We start from the raw sequence: 14,900 nt of genomic DNA on the forward strand, positions 1-14,900 counted from the left end.
AGAAAGGCTCCTGGTGGATCTCACTGATGCCATTGAGGGGGAGGCAGGCCAGTCCAAAAAAGGGCTGCAGGCCTGTCCGGCAAACGGGTCCACATTGGATGAGTATCGGGTCCGTGTTGTGTCGCAGAATGGCACAGACGATTCCAATTTTGCAACAGGTAATAATGGTATTTTCGGAGCCATGAATGGGCTTGGAGTGCAAGTCACTATAGGGGTGGATGACAGGAACGGTTCCCGAGGTAGTTGTCGGAAACAATATCGGAGATGAAACAGGCGAAGTCAGTGCCGATAAAGAAATCGATGCACTGGTCTGTACCAAGGCCATAGGCAGTGCCATAATTGTCGGTGCCGGGGTGGGCATCGATGAGGCTACCTCGGTAAACCTCATTGGAGCCGAGCTCGGAGCTGATGTGGTAGTTGGCACCGAGGAGGCATAATGGTGTTTGAATGAGGACTTATCGGCCTTGTGCTTGTGACCTCTACCTCTGTCACTGGCTGGTGAAGAGGGGTCCGATCAAGGACGTTTCTTTTCCAAAGAAGGAGGGGATGACACCTCCGTCGCAGAAATGGCCTCCGAAAAAGGCGAAGCAAGCATGCCCTTTAAAATAACTTTGTTATGATGTTCATTCAGCGTCCGCTGACTGAAACTAGTACAAATATCCCACAGAGGTTTCGCTGTGAAATGCGGAACCCCCAAACAGTATACACATTCTTCATGGAGGTCACTATTCGGCAGTTTACCACTGCAAGAAGAGCAGTGTTTAAACCCCGTAGTTCCCTTCTTTTCAGACATCCCAGAACACACTCTCGCACACAAGAGAAACAGAGAGGAAAGAGAGGAAATGAAGGAGAGAGAAAGCAAATATCAACAATGGTAATAAGATACCATAAAGGTAGAAAGTTAGAAATACCAAGAAATTACCAACAATGGTAAGAGAGAAATACCTGTGGGTAGAGCTGAAGCAATATAGAACAACAAGAACAAGTTATAAAAGGAGAAAAAACTTTTTCAAACTAGTAGATATATCTGAAAAAAAGCACTTAGCTGGAGAGATCGGTGAAACGCTGCTATGTGGCTGTGTGGCAAACGAGATCTGAGGTAACTGAGCAAAGGGCATTGTGGGTAACAGCTTAGCTTGAGAATTTTTGCTGCACGCAAGCTTGGTATAAGGCCGACCTGGCTCCGAACCTATCAGTGATGAATAGGAAGAAGATTAACAACTTCAGATAATAATTTATGCTATCCATGCCATTAAATCTTATAAAATATGGGGCCTTTATCAACGCCAAAGAGACAGACAGAAACGACAATGTAAGGCAGACTAGAACTGATATGTTATCCCCTTTACTGTGGTAATTGGCAAATGTTATGTAGTATACGTCAAGCAGTATCCTGTGTAACAAAAGTGTAAAAGTCCAATGATCTTCACTCCAAAAGTGGTGTTTAACGCTTTATTTGGTCAGAAATAAAATACGTTTTTTCAGTGGTCAAAGCCACCGCTTCCTCAGAACAAAGCAAAAAGTATTTTAAAAGTATCGCCAAAACATTTATAAATAGTACGTATGTGGCGTGGCAAGTTAGTTGATTCTGTTTAAAGGTACAGTAGACCTATACAATAAGTTGCTCACGCCAAATAGTAAATTCATTGACAAAAGCCACAAGTTAAAACTGTTCGTGAACATACTATTACAAAATAGAGAATCAGTACAAACTTGTAAAACCGTAAGCTGTGCAGTAAAATTCAGCACTGAAAACGTAGTAAAACCATACGAGAAAATAAAAAGAAAGAGAAAAAAATGATTTAGCACCAACATTACAGTGTATGTCAACATACATCATTGCTAAAGTCACTGAAAACAGTGATACAACTATGTATAAGAGTAAACGAAAGAAGGGGTAATACATAGAAGAAATTCTAATACTATTATACTAAAAATTTTAAAATATGTAAACCACAAGTAGTGATGAAAATACTGTAGGTTGGCAGGGACGGCAGAACCTGCAGTTCAAACATGACACCACAAAAAGTAAATCAACAAGCTTAACTAGTGTCATCAAATCAAGTGAAGTTCAGAATGTGATGTTAAAAACATGTAAAAATGATACAAAATTCATGTAAACATGAAACATAAAAAGAATGAGGATACACATTGTCATCTCTGATTCTATTATTTCTAATACAAGACTGACAGGTTTTACCCTCAAAACCTATGGTTTAATGCATGGCCAAAAAAAAAAGAAGTGTCTTGTGTATTAAGTAAGGAAACCTAAGTTCCTACGTGACACCATTAAAAGGTTGTCATCAAGCTAATGGGAGAAAAAATTGTTCAAGTGAGGTTTAGAGAACACATTAAGAACAAGTGATAATAAATCATCTCATGTAACTCCTCAGTTTGAGAATACAAGAGATGTTACAATGTTCGTTTAGGCCAGGAGTGCAAAAAGAGTTCAGTAACAGTTGCCATTCTAATTCGGTTCTCGTGACTCTAGGAAAGGGCTAACAGGACCTCCCCTAACAGACTGTGGTACTTCATCAATGGCCATAAAACAAAAAGTATGTCCTACGTGTTTTAAACAGTGTCTTGCTAAAGCATTATCATCATTTTTGGTTCTTATTGCGTACAGATGCTCGTAAACTCTGTCACGAAATCTTCGATCTGTTTTTCCCACATAAAATGCTTCACAGCAATTACATAAGGCCAAGTAAACTATAAATCTAGATACACAGTTAAGTCTATAATTAATGTAGTATTTCCTTTTTCCTATCTTAAAGAAATTACAAGTTTTTATATATTGGCAATATTTACAGAACCCACAGGGGAAGCAGCCCTTAGACTTGATGGTGTTGTCTAGTCTATTGTTGCTTTCAAGTATTGATTTAAGGTTATTGCCTCGTTTGTACACGAACCTTGGTCTATTACCTAGTTTTTCAAAGAGTGCCTCATTATTCAAGATAAAATGCCAATTTTTGATTAAAATATGTTGGATGTCAAAAGAGTCACTACTAAAAGTTGAAATGAAACTAGTATTAAAAGTTCCAGCATTCCTATTATCTCCAGTATTGTTGTTGTTCTCAGTAGGCGAGGTACACCCACTGACTTCTAGGGTAAAAACTGTGTCTTCCACTACTGGTACTATCTTTTTAAGTAGTGAAGGGTACAAACCATTTGAACGCTTATGATTGACCTCCTCTAAAAGTTCTGAGAATAAACTCATAGGGTAATCTCTGCTCAAGAACATTCCTCTTAGGTTATTGCATTCATGAATGAATGCAGTTTCCCTACTACACATTCTAGAAGCTCTGATTAGTTGGCCCTTTATAATGGCCCTTTTCTGCCTAAAAGGATGTAAACTGTGGAAATGTAAAAAAGAGTTGCAGTATGTTGGCTTTCTATAAATAGTGGAGAAATATTCTAAATTAGTTATGTCTTTCTGAAGGTTTACATCCAAGTAGTCTATCTCAGAAGTCAAAAAGGTAAATGTAAAACTCAGAAAAGAAGTGGAGTCATTAAACAGTTCAATCAGTGAAGCAGCATCATCTGCACTCCCCTTGAACAGGATAAATAGGTCATCAAGGTACCTAGTGTAGAACCTAATTTTACTCATTAAATTAGGATTGGAGAAAATATAAGTCTTCTCCCAGTATGCCATAAATAGGTTAGCGACGGAAGCACCACACGGTGAGCCCATCGCTATACCTTGTTTTTGCAAGTAAACCTTATTGTTAAAGGTAAAATAGTTTGAGGTTAAAATAATGTCGAGGAGTTCTGAGACAATATTAATTTCCTTTTCATTGGCCTTTAAATCTCTCAGCATGAAGGAGATCCATTCCACTGCTTCAAGATGCGGGATAGATGTATAGAGGTCGACCACGTCAACCGTGAGGAAGTTCAAAGAGTTATCAAAATTAATGGTACTCATGTTTTGGAGGAACGTCCATGAATCCTTGCAAATACTTGAAATCAGTTTCAAGTATTTGGACAGGATAATCTCCACCAATTGTGCACAAGGATAAGTTATTGATGAACGGCTGTCGATTAGTGCTCGCATTGGTGGATTGTGTATATTCTTGTGAATTTTCGGAATGCCGAAAATCACAGGGTTCTTTGACATGTTAATGTCAATATAATTATAGGTTTCTCCGTCTATTTTTCCACTAATGAACATGTCCCTAAAGTAACCTCTGAGTCTCATTTTAGATGAGTTCATTTCATTCACTGAGGACAGACTATAGGCTGAGCTATTTAGTACTCTCTCCATTTTTTTCAATGTAAGTATGGTTGTCAAAAATGACCAAACCTCCTCCTTTGTCTGGTTTGATCACTCTTGTTGCTGATGAACAGAGATGTTTAAGGCAGTTAGTCTGTTCTCTTGTGATGTTGTAATTTACATGTTTCTTCGAGGTTGTCTGTGCTTGACATAAGTACCTAATATCAACCTCACATGCACTCTCAAACATAGCTAATCCAGAATGATGAGGAGGATTAAAGGTACTAGCTAGTTTAAGTAATAGTATGTTCACGAACAGTTTTAACTTGTGGCTTTTGTCAATGAATTTACTATTTGGTGTGAGCAACTTATTGTATAGGTCTACTGTACCTTTAAACAGAATCAACTAACTTGCCACGCCACATACATACTATTTATAAATGTTTTGGCGGTACTTTTAAAATACTTTTTGCTTTGTTTTGAGGAAGTGGTGGCTTTGACCACTGCGAAAACGTATTTTATTTCTGACCAAATAAAGCGTTAAACACCACTTTTGGAGTGAAGATCATTGGACTTTTACACTTTTGTTACACAGGATACTGCTTGACGTATACTACATATCGTGGATTATCCTGCCTGGGTTGCGGATCAATAGGACTGGCGTCTTTCTGCTGTATTTTGGTTTGTTTTTTGTTTTTTGTCTGTTCCACGGCAAATGTTATGTTTTACATTCAATATAGAGCATCAGTGAACATTCATATTCAAAGTTGTGACAGTGACTGATAATCTAGTCTCCAAGAACCCAAATACACTAAGAGAAACTGCATTAATGTCACCTGCCAACACCTACAGTTCTTGTGTAAAAAAATCTTAAAAAGACATTCCAGCAATGGTAAACAAATTTAAATTTCTATCACTGCTAATGCAGTTGATCTGCTGAAGTGTTAATTTACTTCTTTCTAGAACAAGTATACATACCTGAATCCAGTAACCTCAGGATTAGCCCTTGCTGTGCACAGAAACTTAACTCTCACGCCTTCTAAAACAGTTTGTGGCTGGACAGAAAGAGTAACTGTAGGTGGATCTAAGGAGTTTTGAAAAATAAAAAAGTAAGTTAGTGTACTTCAGTACAAGCTTTAGTACAACAGATGTATTCAGAGTTAAGTTTACAGACATCATTTTTGAACTGTTGGTTGTACTTATTCTTAAGATATGCTGTGTTTATACCAGAGGCCCATGCATAACTCGGGTGGGAGCAAGTAACGCATTCTAAAGTGTAACATTGTAGGAAAAGAAAAGAGTTGTATAAGCCTTAACTACTAACTCCTTCAACGTATAAAGCTAATTCACAGAAATGACATGATGGTTGTGTATGTCTTAGCCAATCCCTGCTCCAATGTAACTGTATGGCTGTGAAAGCTAACCAACTATTTCTTATCTATTATCTCACTACATAAAAGTGTTCACCAAGTTATAGTCCATGAGGGCAGAACTGTAGGTAAGACCTTTTCAGCTCTTTATGAATTAAGTGTATGCAGTGTGGAGTCTGCAAAGTCAATTACTTTAAGACTGATGTGTGTTGCTCCTCCTCAGCTAGTTACGCAGTGACAAATGAAGAGAAGATCTGAAATTACTCCCTCACGCTGTTTGCACGCTCTGTGCAATCTTTGAAAAGTAGACCAACACACAGTGCATAACTCATCTTTACTAGTCCTGACAAGGCTCATGACAGCAACGACCCACACATAAAATGGACATTTCCATGTGAGGAAGTGTTTAGCGTACCTCTAAAAGCAAGTATAACACTCATAGATAAGGCATTTAAAAGGAAGAGGTCTATTTAATTAAGTACAGTAATTTGACAAGAGAAGGACACTATATAATTATTGACCATAGGATGGTAAAAGTCAATCAAACACCAAATGGGATAGGTTAATTCAAATACTAAAAGGGAAGCTGGCTAGATTTAAAATGGCTCACAATGACAGCTAGCCTAGTACTTACCCATGAATCTATGCTGTGATATGCAAAACAAAATACAGTTTCAGAAATGGATACAGCAATATAGATGAGAAAATGTCTGAAGTATACATTTTGAAGTATACATTTCTAATGGTTGCTGCTTGTTGTTGTCGTGTCTTTCGGCTTTTCGCGGTTTGGGGTCGCTACAGCAGAACTCCGGTCCGCTAATGATTGGCAGTAGATTTTTACGTGCCGAGTTGCCAGCCCTGATGCACAACCTTCAATGAAGGTATGCCCTTTCACGCATGTCTCCACACAGAAGACGCTTTAGCTGAGAATCGAACAGGACAACTTCTTACTGTGAGGTGACAACGCTACTGCAGCACCACCACCGCAGTATGGTCAGTAGTGTGTGCCTGTTGAGCTTTTTTGTATGATATTATGCTGTATCTTTGATTTCACATGTAAGATATATGCCATTACAGAAAACAAACACATTATTGTAAGAGGGCAAGAATGCAGGGGCTAGGTGTACAAGTGCAAAATTTCGTTGGTACATCCCTAAACAGTTACTAAATTCAGCACAGAAAAATCCTAAAATGCATATTGTAGCAATCAATTAAAACTCAAAAGTAAGCAATATTCATACTATTTGAATCTGTGATTCCTATTAGTTGTAACATAATTTGTTGAAGTTTATATTCCAACAGTATGGCGGCTCAACATTAAGTACAATTAAATAATTCTCCTCATCCATATTATCTCCTCATGTTCGGAAAGCAAACCAAGTTGTTTGTCAGACTGATTAAATAAATACTTACGCAGCACATTAAGTGTAACTTTTGTTTGTTTGCCAGCGGGTGCAGCACGGTTAGTCACGTTACATATAAACTGTCGCTCGCTGTCCTTACTTGTTGGTGTGATGAGAAGCATGCTCACTGCATTCTCCCTTTTCCCATCTGGCATGACTTCCTATAGCAGGGAAAGAAGTGTTTAAAGTTAAAATCATTGCTGCAGATGCTGTACTCTCCTTTCCCGACTTTTGCTTTCATCTGTAACACCATGTTCTGTACTCTTCTAACCTTACATCGTTTGCACTTGTATCTTTTGCAGATACAGTATGTTGGTTTGTTTGACTAGTGCAAGATGTTTACTCTCCAGCTGTTGTAGGCCATTATAAAAATGTAATTAAATTAAAATGGGTTTATAAAAATAACTTTTACTATCAAAGAGAACGTAGGGAACATATCTTACACTCTCACAAATGGATAAACAACTCATTAAGCTTAAGATGCCTCACAAAAGGTTTAACTTTTTAGATGTTACAATGAGGAACTGAAAAAAATGAAGAAGAAAAAATAGGCCAACTTTTTTAAAGTTGCTAACAAAAAAAAAATAAACACTTAAAATATCATGAAAGCATTTTAACCATTCTCACAAACATAACGCAGCTGAGCCTGCATTGTAGTACATCTAGCTGTGAAGCCCTCTTCTCTGTTGTTCATCAAATTGGTATTTTATTTTCACTAAATTAAACACAAGGGTACTTGGAAGAGCAAAAGCAAAGCAAGAAACTGACCAATGTGGACTGATTGTCAATATTTTTCTGTGGGATTCTCCCTGTTTTATAATTATATATTAGCGTTGGCTGGATAAAACACAGTTTATTAAGACCATCATTTCTACTGCCTGTCTTTGTTTCTCTTTCTCTCACACATGCACTCTTTCACTTTTGAAGTAAACATTAAAAAATGCTGCTATGAGAAAAAAAAAAAAATTTTTCTGCAACTCTTACTTTAGAATAGATGGCTGTATCTTGCCGTTCCCCATCCCGGTACCAAGTAATTTCAGCAGCGGGTTTGGCCCCCGGTGCCTTGCAGGTTAGATTATATGGTGTGTCTGCCTTTAGTTTCACGACAGGACCATTCTCAATTACAGGCTCACCAGGTGGTACTGTGAACAGAAACATATCATATGTTACACTTTTCTGTGACTCAGAAAACTTCCAAGTCCAATATTCTGAAAAAGAGCACAATTTGATTCTTTGGACAATGTTCTAGACAGACACTACGGGTCTGTCCAACACTATTATCGCTACACTATCTGTTAAACAGAGATTCAAGGATCTACTGTCACAATCAAGCATGTAGGAATAATGAGACTGAATTCTGGCAGCGTTTGCCTAAATATTTCATTGACTACTGGTAAAACATCTTGAAAGTCACTTTTGAAAGTAGGGTAGCTGACACACAGAGCTGTCACCAGTAGATGCTAAGGTTTTGGTTCTGCTGTTCCCACTGCATGTTGTTTATTCTGTGATTGCACTAGTGTAGAAATCTGACCATGTATGCTCGTTAACACAGCACCTGCACTCTAATGCTTTTAGTCCCACAGGATCCTTCCCTATTCCCTGAGTCTTCACAACAGAGAACACTTTATCCTGGTCCTGCTCCAGTGTAAGGTAAAGTATTATGCAGTCTGTCATTACTGCACTCATTGAGTGGATTTTCTAGAGAACAAGGTGCACTTCAAACATGGGTCACTAGTTTTACCCACATCATTTCTGGTGCACCAATAGTTTCCCAGAATGCTTTGTAACCAAGAAATAATTTCTGAAGAGCTAAATTATTCAACAACACTGTGGCGACATGACTTCATGTAAGGCATAAACTGGGTGCCAATGCCATGCATCTAAAACAAAAACTTTCTAGGACTAAACTGCTGGCTTACCAATGAAAAAGTAAATTAAAGTACCCAACTTAATTTAAATATTTAATTGTCAATGTGCAAAACACAAACAACACAGTTCTTAAAATGGAAATGTGTGTGCATGTGTGTGCATTTTCTTCATATGTGTATATGCATATATATGTGTGTGTGTGTGTGTGTGTGTGTGTGTGTGTGTGTGTGTGTGTGTGTGTGTGTGTGTGTGTATAGACATGCACGTGTGAATTTTCGTGTGTTTCTATGTGTGTGTGCATGTACAAACGTTTGTGTGTTTGTATATATGTGCATGCATGAACGTAGATATATGTCTGTGTGTTTCTGTACGTGTATGTGGTTTTGTTTCTGTACATGAATATGTGGGTTTGTGTATGTCTGTGTGTGTGTGTGTGTGTGTGTGTGTGTGTGTGTCTGCGCGTGCGTGTGTGTGTGTCTGCGCGTGCGTGTCTGTGTGCCACATGTGTCTGTGTGTGTGTGCGTGTAAAACACACAATCAAATCTATGTACCTTCTGTTCATTTTAAATATTTTTCCATAATTATGTTTGCTGTGACAACATTGTGGAATGTGTTCTCAAGAAAATACATTTTAAGTACTAGCCTTCCCTAATAGCATTGGTTCTAAGTCAAAAGCCACACAGAGAGTGCAGCATCACTTAGGCATTCCATTGTGTGTTACTGGCAGTGCATGGAAGGGGTTTAAAATGAGTTAGCTGGTGCAATTTTATGTTGACTGAAACCGCTAGGGTTTCCTGATGAAACATATTTTTTTATATTTGCTAGGATTAGTAGGGTGAAAGAGCAGTTACTGCAGTCTGAATCAGTTAGAAGGAACAAGATTTGCATATAGCGTAGGTGGTAAAAGTAGCGACGTTAATCTGTCAGAGGAGCTGTCTGGCTGACACAAGGTTTAGGAGTTGACAGCAGTTCCAACATATGGAGTGTTTCATTTTTATTAATTTAGTAGGGGAAAAGATGTGCGTGCGTCATGTGTGTGACTGTGTGCATGCATACATAAGTTATTTTTCTTATTTCTAGAATTCATGGTGAAACTAGTCTCTGAAGAACAGTGCAGCTGAATGGCTCTGAGATGTGTACCCCTCTTACTAGAGGCAACAGACTTCATCTTCTTTCATGTTCTTTTCATCTGGTTGGGAAGTTCAGAGAACAAAGGAATAATCTGCTACACAATTGTCATATACTGTTGACATACAACTTCCAGAAATAGCTGGTTTTCCATCTCAATACATAATATAGTCATGGATACATGAATGTATACAGATGCATCTATAGACACAGTACTGAGAGATAGACAAATAACTACAAAACATATATACATAAACATGTTTCATGTCAAACCATATTTGCTCTGTAAGGAGAACTTACTGCCTTCTTTAGTTTTCAGGTTATTCCATTTGCTTGCTGAACATGAGTCTAAGTGTTATATTCATGTTTTTTGCATCTATGTCTTTTAGCATGCTGCTGTAGTGGTTAGTGTTGCTACCATGGTTTCATTCTGTTTTCTGGGTGGAGTTTATATGCTCTTTTCATAGTTGCAAGGGATATTCTCTACCTGATGTTTTGTTTCCTCTTTCCTCATCTCCCAAAGAGACACTATTTGGTTTGCTGGCTACTCTACAGACTGTTAGTAGGTTTGGAGCTTTAATTCTGGCATGATCACAGTAAAATTCCTTTGGCTCAATAGTTTTTACATCATTAACAAAATTAAATAAATTAAAACTTGTGAAACTTCTGTATGATCATAAATGTTTGAACTTTGGTCATTAACATTTTACATAAGAGAGGAAAGTTTTCAGAAAAAAATGCTGTGGTGACAGTTGTTATCATTCAACACAATAATTTTTCACTCAGATAATCTCCCTGACATAAAGTGAACGGACATTTGTCATTCAGTTAACGGCTATAACCTTTTAATCTTGAAAGATGCTTCCACTGTGGCAGATGGCTACACAAAAAAAGACTGCACTTTTAATTAGTCTTATGGTTTATGGCAGAGAGGAGACTGTTTTACATTTCACATTAGCCCATGGAATACAGTACACCTGTTTTAAAGCTCCACAATTTTAAGATCACCAACAAATTGTCACAGAATGTGGCTTGTTTTTTTGTGTAATGGTGAATCTCTCAACAAATTTGACACAAAATTTAATTTGTATACATTACAAATGGACTAATTGAATTCTAATTATAACTGCACTAGAAAGGTGGTAAAATGCATAGAACATGATACACTATCTGAAAGTGTAATTTAATGCATTTTATAATGTGGTAAAAATTAAACTCCTACACTAACGTTAAACAGTTACTATTGCTGGGAGACAAGAGGTGTTGCTAACCATAACAACTTACTACTATTATAAGGACATGTTGAAAACACAGTTAATCAAAAAGCACTTAACTGCATTTCTGCATCTTAAGTCTAGAAAGTCTAAGGAAATAAAAGCAAAAACCTGACAAAGGCTTATGCAATTCTTACCGAGTTACATATTCAGCAAACACACATTTAGTTACTTCAGACTAACATACAAGAAACTTGAACTTTTGAACTACAATAGGTTGTACTGACGACTCCTGTATGTTTGGTGTTATCCTGAAGTTGAAAGGCAACTTGCCTTTCAATGAATGTTTACTGCCCCCTGTGGATTTCAATTACACAGGGATTTAATGTTTTCTTATCCATACTGTATGTCTTAGGTCACATTATAGTCAAAAATGGAGATCCCTGAAGCACTCCTTTAAAATCAAACAGTAGTCATACAACTGATTTCTTTGTAAGCAGTATACACTGAAATACCTGAGTGTTAGACAAGTCATTTGCTCTGTAGAGCAACAAGTCTAAGTAGACTACACTGAAATACCTGAGTATTAGACAAGTTAGTTACTCTGTAGAGCGACACGTCTAAACTGAGTGCAAGTACTGAGTAAAAGATCATAGTTCTCAATTATCCAGATTTTTGCCTCATATTTTTAGTCTAGTCCTCATAAAATTTGTGTTTTTCTGCCAACTGTTGGAAGACTGAAGTCATGAAATAATGACATACATTTGAGTTTCTCACTTCATATCCTTCATCGAATGCATGATAGCACAAATCTTGTTATTCTAGCAACTTTTTAAGTTTATAAGAGCAATATTTAAAATCTGTCCCTATTTTGGGGTCTTTGTCTCCCAATTACTTTAGGCTTTGTCCAGACTTCTTGCTCTAAGAAGTCGAGAAGTATGCAAGTGATGTAGGGTAATTTCTGTGCTGCTATTGTATAGATGAAGTCTGATGAAATGAAAAGATTTTTACAAACAAGTTTCATAGTGCAGACTGATCTGCAGTTGTTTAATGGTGGCCAGTCTCAAATAAAAAGTAGAAGGTCCTCCAGTATTTGCTGAATCAGGAGGGTCCAACAAGATTGACACCGTCAATGGGGTATCCCTGCAAAATCAGTGGAGTTGGGATTTTCAAAGTTGCAATACAGGAATGATTGGCTACCACTATGCTAAAATAGGTGTGCATAACAGTTTTGGACAGAGTGCCCAAGCAGGATTATATGATTCAGGGACCACATTTGGTTAACAGAGCCAATGGCTTAGCAACTTTTATGAACCCTTTCACCTTTACAAATAGTCATTCCCTTTATAAATGTGTTCTGTGGCTTCAGAAAGTGAACTTATTTTATTAGTACAACAACAAGTTTATTTGAATTGTAAACAAATAACAGTACTATTAAGTCTTTTGGATTCTTCAATCCATTACAGTTACTGTTACATATCTGACTTGCTAGTTAAACAAGGGTTTAACAAAACTGTCAAAACAAGATGATCTGCTCTGGCTGAGTGTGGTGCCTTGAGGAGGGAGTTTATAGTGATGAAAGTTTTGACAAAGTAGTTACGTTTTTAAAAAGTTAATGAAAAACTGAAAGGCTGTATTTGGTCACATGATCACTCACTGTCAATATGACATGAGCAGGCATGCATAAACACAAGTATATACACACACATACACACATGCGTGCACACACAAACACCCACACACATAAACCAAACTTAAATGTCAATGTCCAGAATGTAGCCTCACCTCCAACACAGTGTGTGTTTCTGGACATCTTATACTTTCAGTTTTGTAAAATTAGGCATACTGAGTAAAGCCATTTAATAAAACACATTATGAACCACTGAAAACAAACCAAGTTTCTTTTAGTTTATATTCTAGTACATCTCATTTTCACAAAATGAAACATTTTTAAAGCTGTACACTTTTCTATACGTGGTGCATGGTTGGCAATCCCATTGTAGTTTACCTAGACCCACCCCAACACACACACACACACACACACACACACACACACACACACACACACACACACACACACACACACACACACGCACACGCACACGCACACACAAACATGTTGTTATTGAGATTTCTGTAAACATTAGATTATTATACTTAGGACAGTAGTTTTGTGGGTTGCATGAAGAAAATCTACAGCAAAGATGGTAAGTGCACTCTACATTGCAGCTATCACAGTTTATGCCAATTTACATTTTCTGCTTCTGTTTCTGAAGCAATACTTTATCAGCATTTAGAGAAGAGACATCACTTACTTAAAACATTCAGTTTTGCCTTCTGGGATCGGAGTGCTGCTTGCGTTGCCTGACACTCATATACTGCATCATCCTCAAGCTCAGCTGATTCAATGCGAAGGTTATACTCTCCAGAAGAGCCATCACCTGTGATAGAGTACCGGGACCAGCCTGCAGCCATGGTTATTGAAAGGGGACAAGAGTGTCGTTGGGAAGGGAAGAAAAGAGATCATTGTTAGAAAGGGCTACCATCACAATATAAGACAAAAATGCGAAAACGGACAAACAAAATTATGCTGCTTGGCATTTCAGTATCACATACATTTCTAAGCAATGGAAGTGACATTACTGCTTTGTTTATTTACATTTGCTTTTTTCTCAAGTCTATAAACGCTGATGGGAATACTACTTCTTTTGTCACTTAATTTACCTGTTTTACGTCCTGAATGCAAAGACTTTTATGACATAAAGATGTTTAAAACATACCAGAGAGTTGTGGCTGCACTGTTCTCTTACCTGGCAAATCACGTTCTCCACCAAGGGCTAGTCCATCCTTTGTCCACTGTACAATGCCTTTATATCCTACCACAACACATGGCAATGTCACTGACTGCCCAGAGATAATATCTCGATCCACAGGTTGCTGGGAGAAAGATGCTGCAAAGCCTGGAAGAAGAAAATGTTGGACTCATAATCTTTGACTGTATTCAACTACAAAGCAATTAATGTATCCTAATTATAATTTTATCAAAATCAATGTAACAGTTTTTTTATGACTGCCTCCAAACACCTATCAAGCACAGGAAACAATTTCTTGATAATGCATTTTGATAAGTTTTGCTTGGACTGTGCCCACTCATACCCTTCTAACATCTGAGTGACATTTTTACATGGAGTCCTTCCAGATCATTTTTAAACTAATAAATCAGCCCCCCCCCCCCGCTATTAACTTGTTGGTCTGCTTTTGAAGTAGAAATAAGAGCTATAACCTTTTTCAAAATCTTTACCATCCAGGTCACAGAGCAGCAAATGATGACTGTTTTACCAGTACCATGGTATAAATGGAAAAAAGCCCAGATTACCATCAAGACAAACTAGGCTCTATTACTGGCCTGGTGACAGAATGATGAGGTGGCTAGTTCTCATCCTCTTATCACTAGGATCAGGAATAAATCCAGAAATAATCCAGGACAATTTAAAAAAAAATTAGGACTATTTAGTTGAGAAATTGACAGAATAAGAAAAAGGTTATCACCTTAATTATTGTCATTATTTACTAAGTTTAATCCATCACCTTTTCTTTCAAGATCCGTCAGTTATAGGAGGAATTAGGAAGGACAGAGCAAAATTTTGATCCAAAACCAGGCACAGTTTAGTGGTATGACCTGCTTACATTTTATTTGGTGGACAGT

At 37.6% G+C, this 14,900-nt stretch overlaps 1 protein-coding gene across 1 annotated transcript in view; it reads right to left on the reverse strand.

Annotated features, from left to right (window-relative positions):
• KIRREL2 (kirre like nephrin family adhesion molecule 2) overlaps nucleotides 1-14,900 on the reverse strand; it is a 130,561-nt gene that overhangs the window by 52,394 nt on the left and 63,267 nt on the right. The window contains exons 2-6 of the mRNA XM_044080446.1: nucleotides 14,005-14,154; nucleotides 13,510-13,659; nucleotides 7,968-8,125; nucleotides 6,994-7,144; nucleotides 5,189-5,294 (exon numbers count right to left, since the gene is read on the reverse strand). Coding sequence (XP_043936381.1) covers nucleotides 5,189-5,294; nucleotides 6,994-7,144; nucleotides 7,968-8,125; nucleotides 13,510-13,659; nucleotides 14,005-14,154 — 715 coding nt within the window. The remainder of the gene's footprint in view (nucleotides 1-5,188; nucleotides 5,295-6,993; nucleotides 7,145-7,967; nucleotides 8,126-13,509; nucleotides 13,660-14,004; nucleotides 14,155-14,900) is intronic.

Source organism: Protopterus annectens, chromosome 8.part0, assembly GCF_019279795.1.
Source record: "Protopterus annectens isolate FY-2018-M chromosome 8.part0, PAN1.0, whole genome shotgun sequence".
NCBI classification, from domain to species: Eukaryota; Metazoa; Chordata; order Ceratodontiformes; family Protopteridae; genus Protopterus; species Protopterus annectens.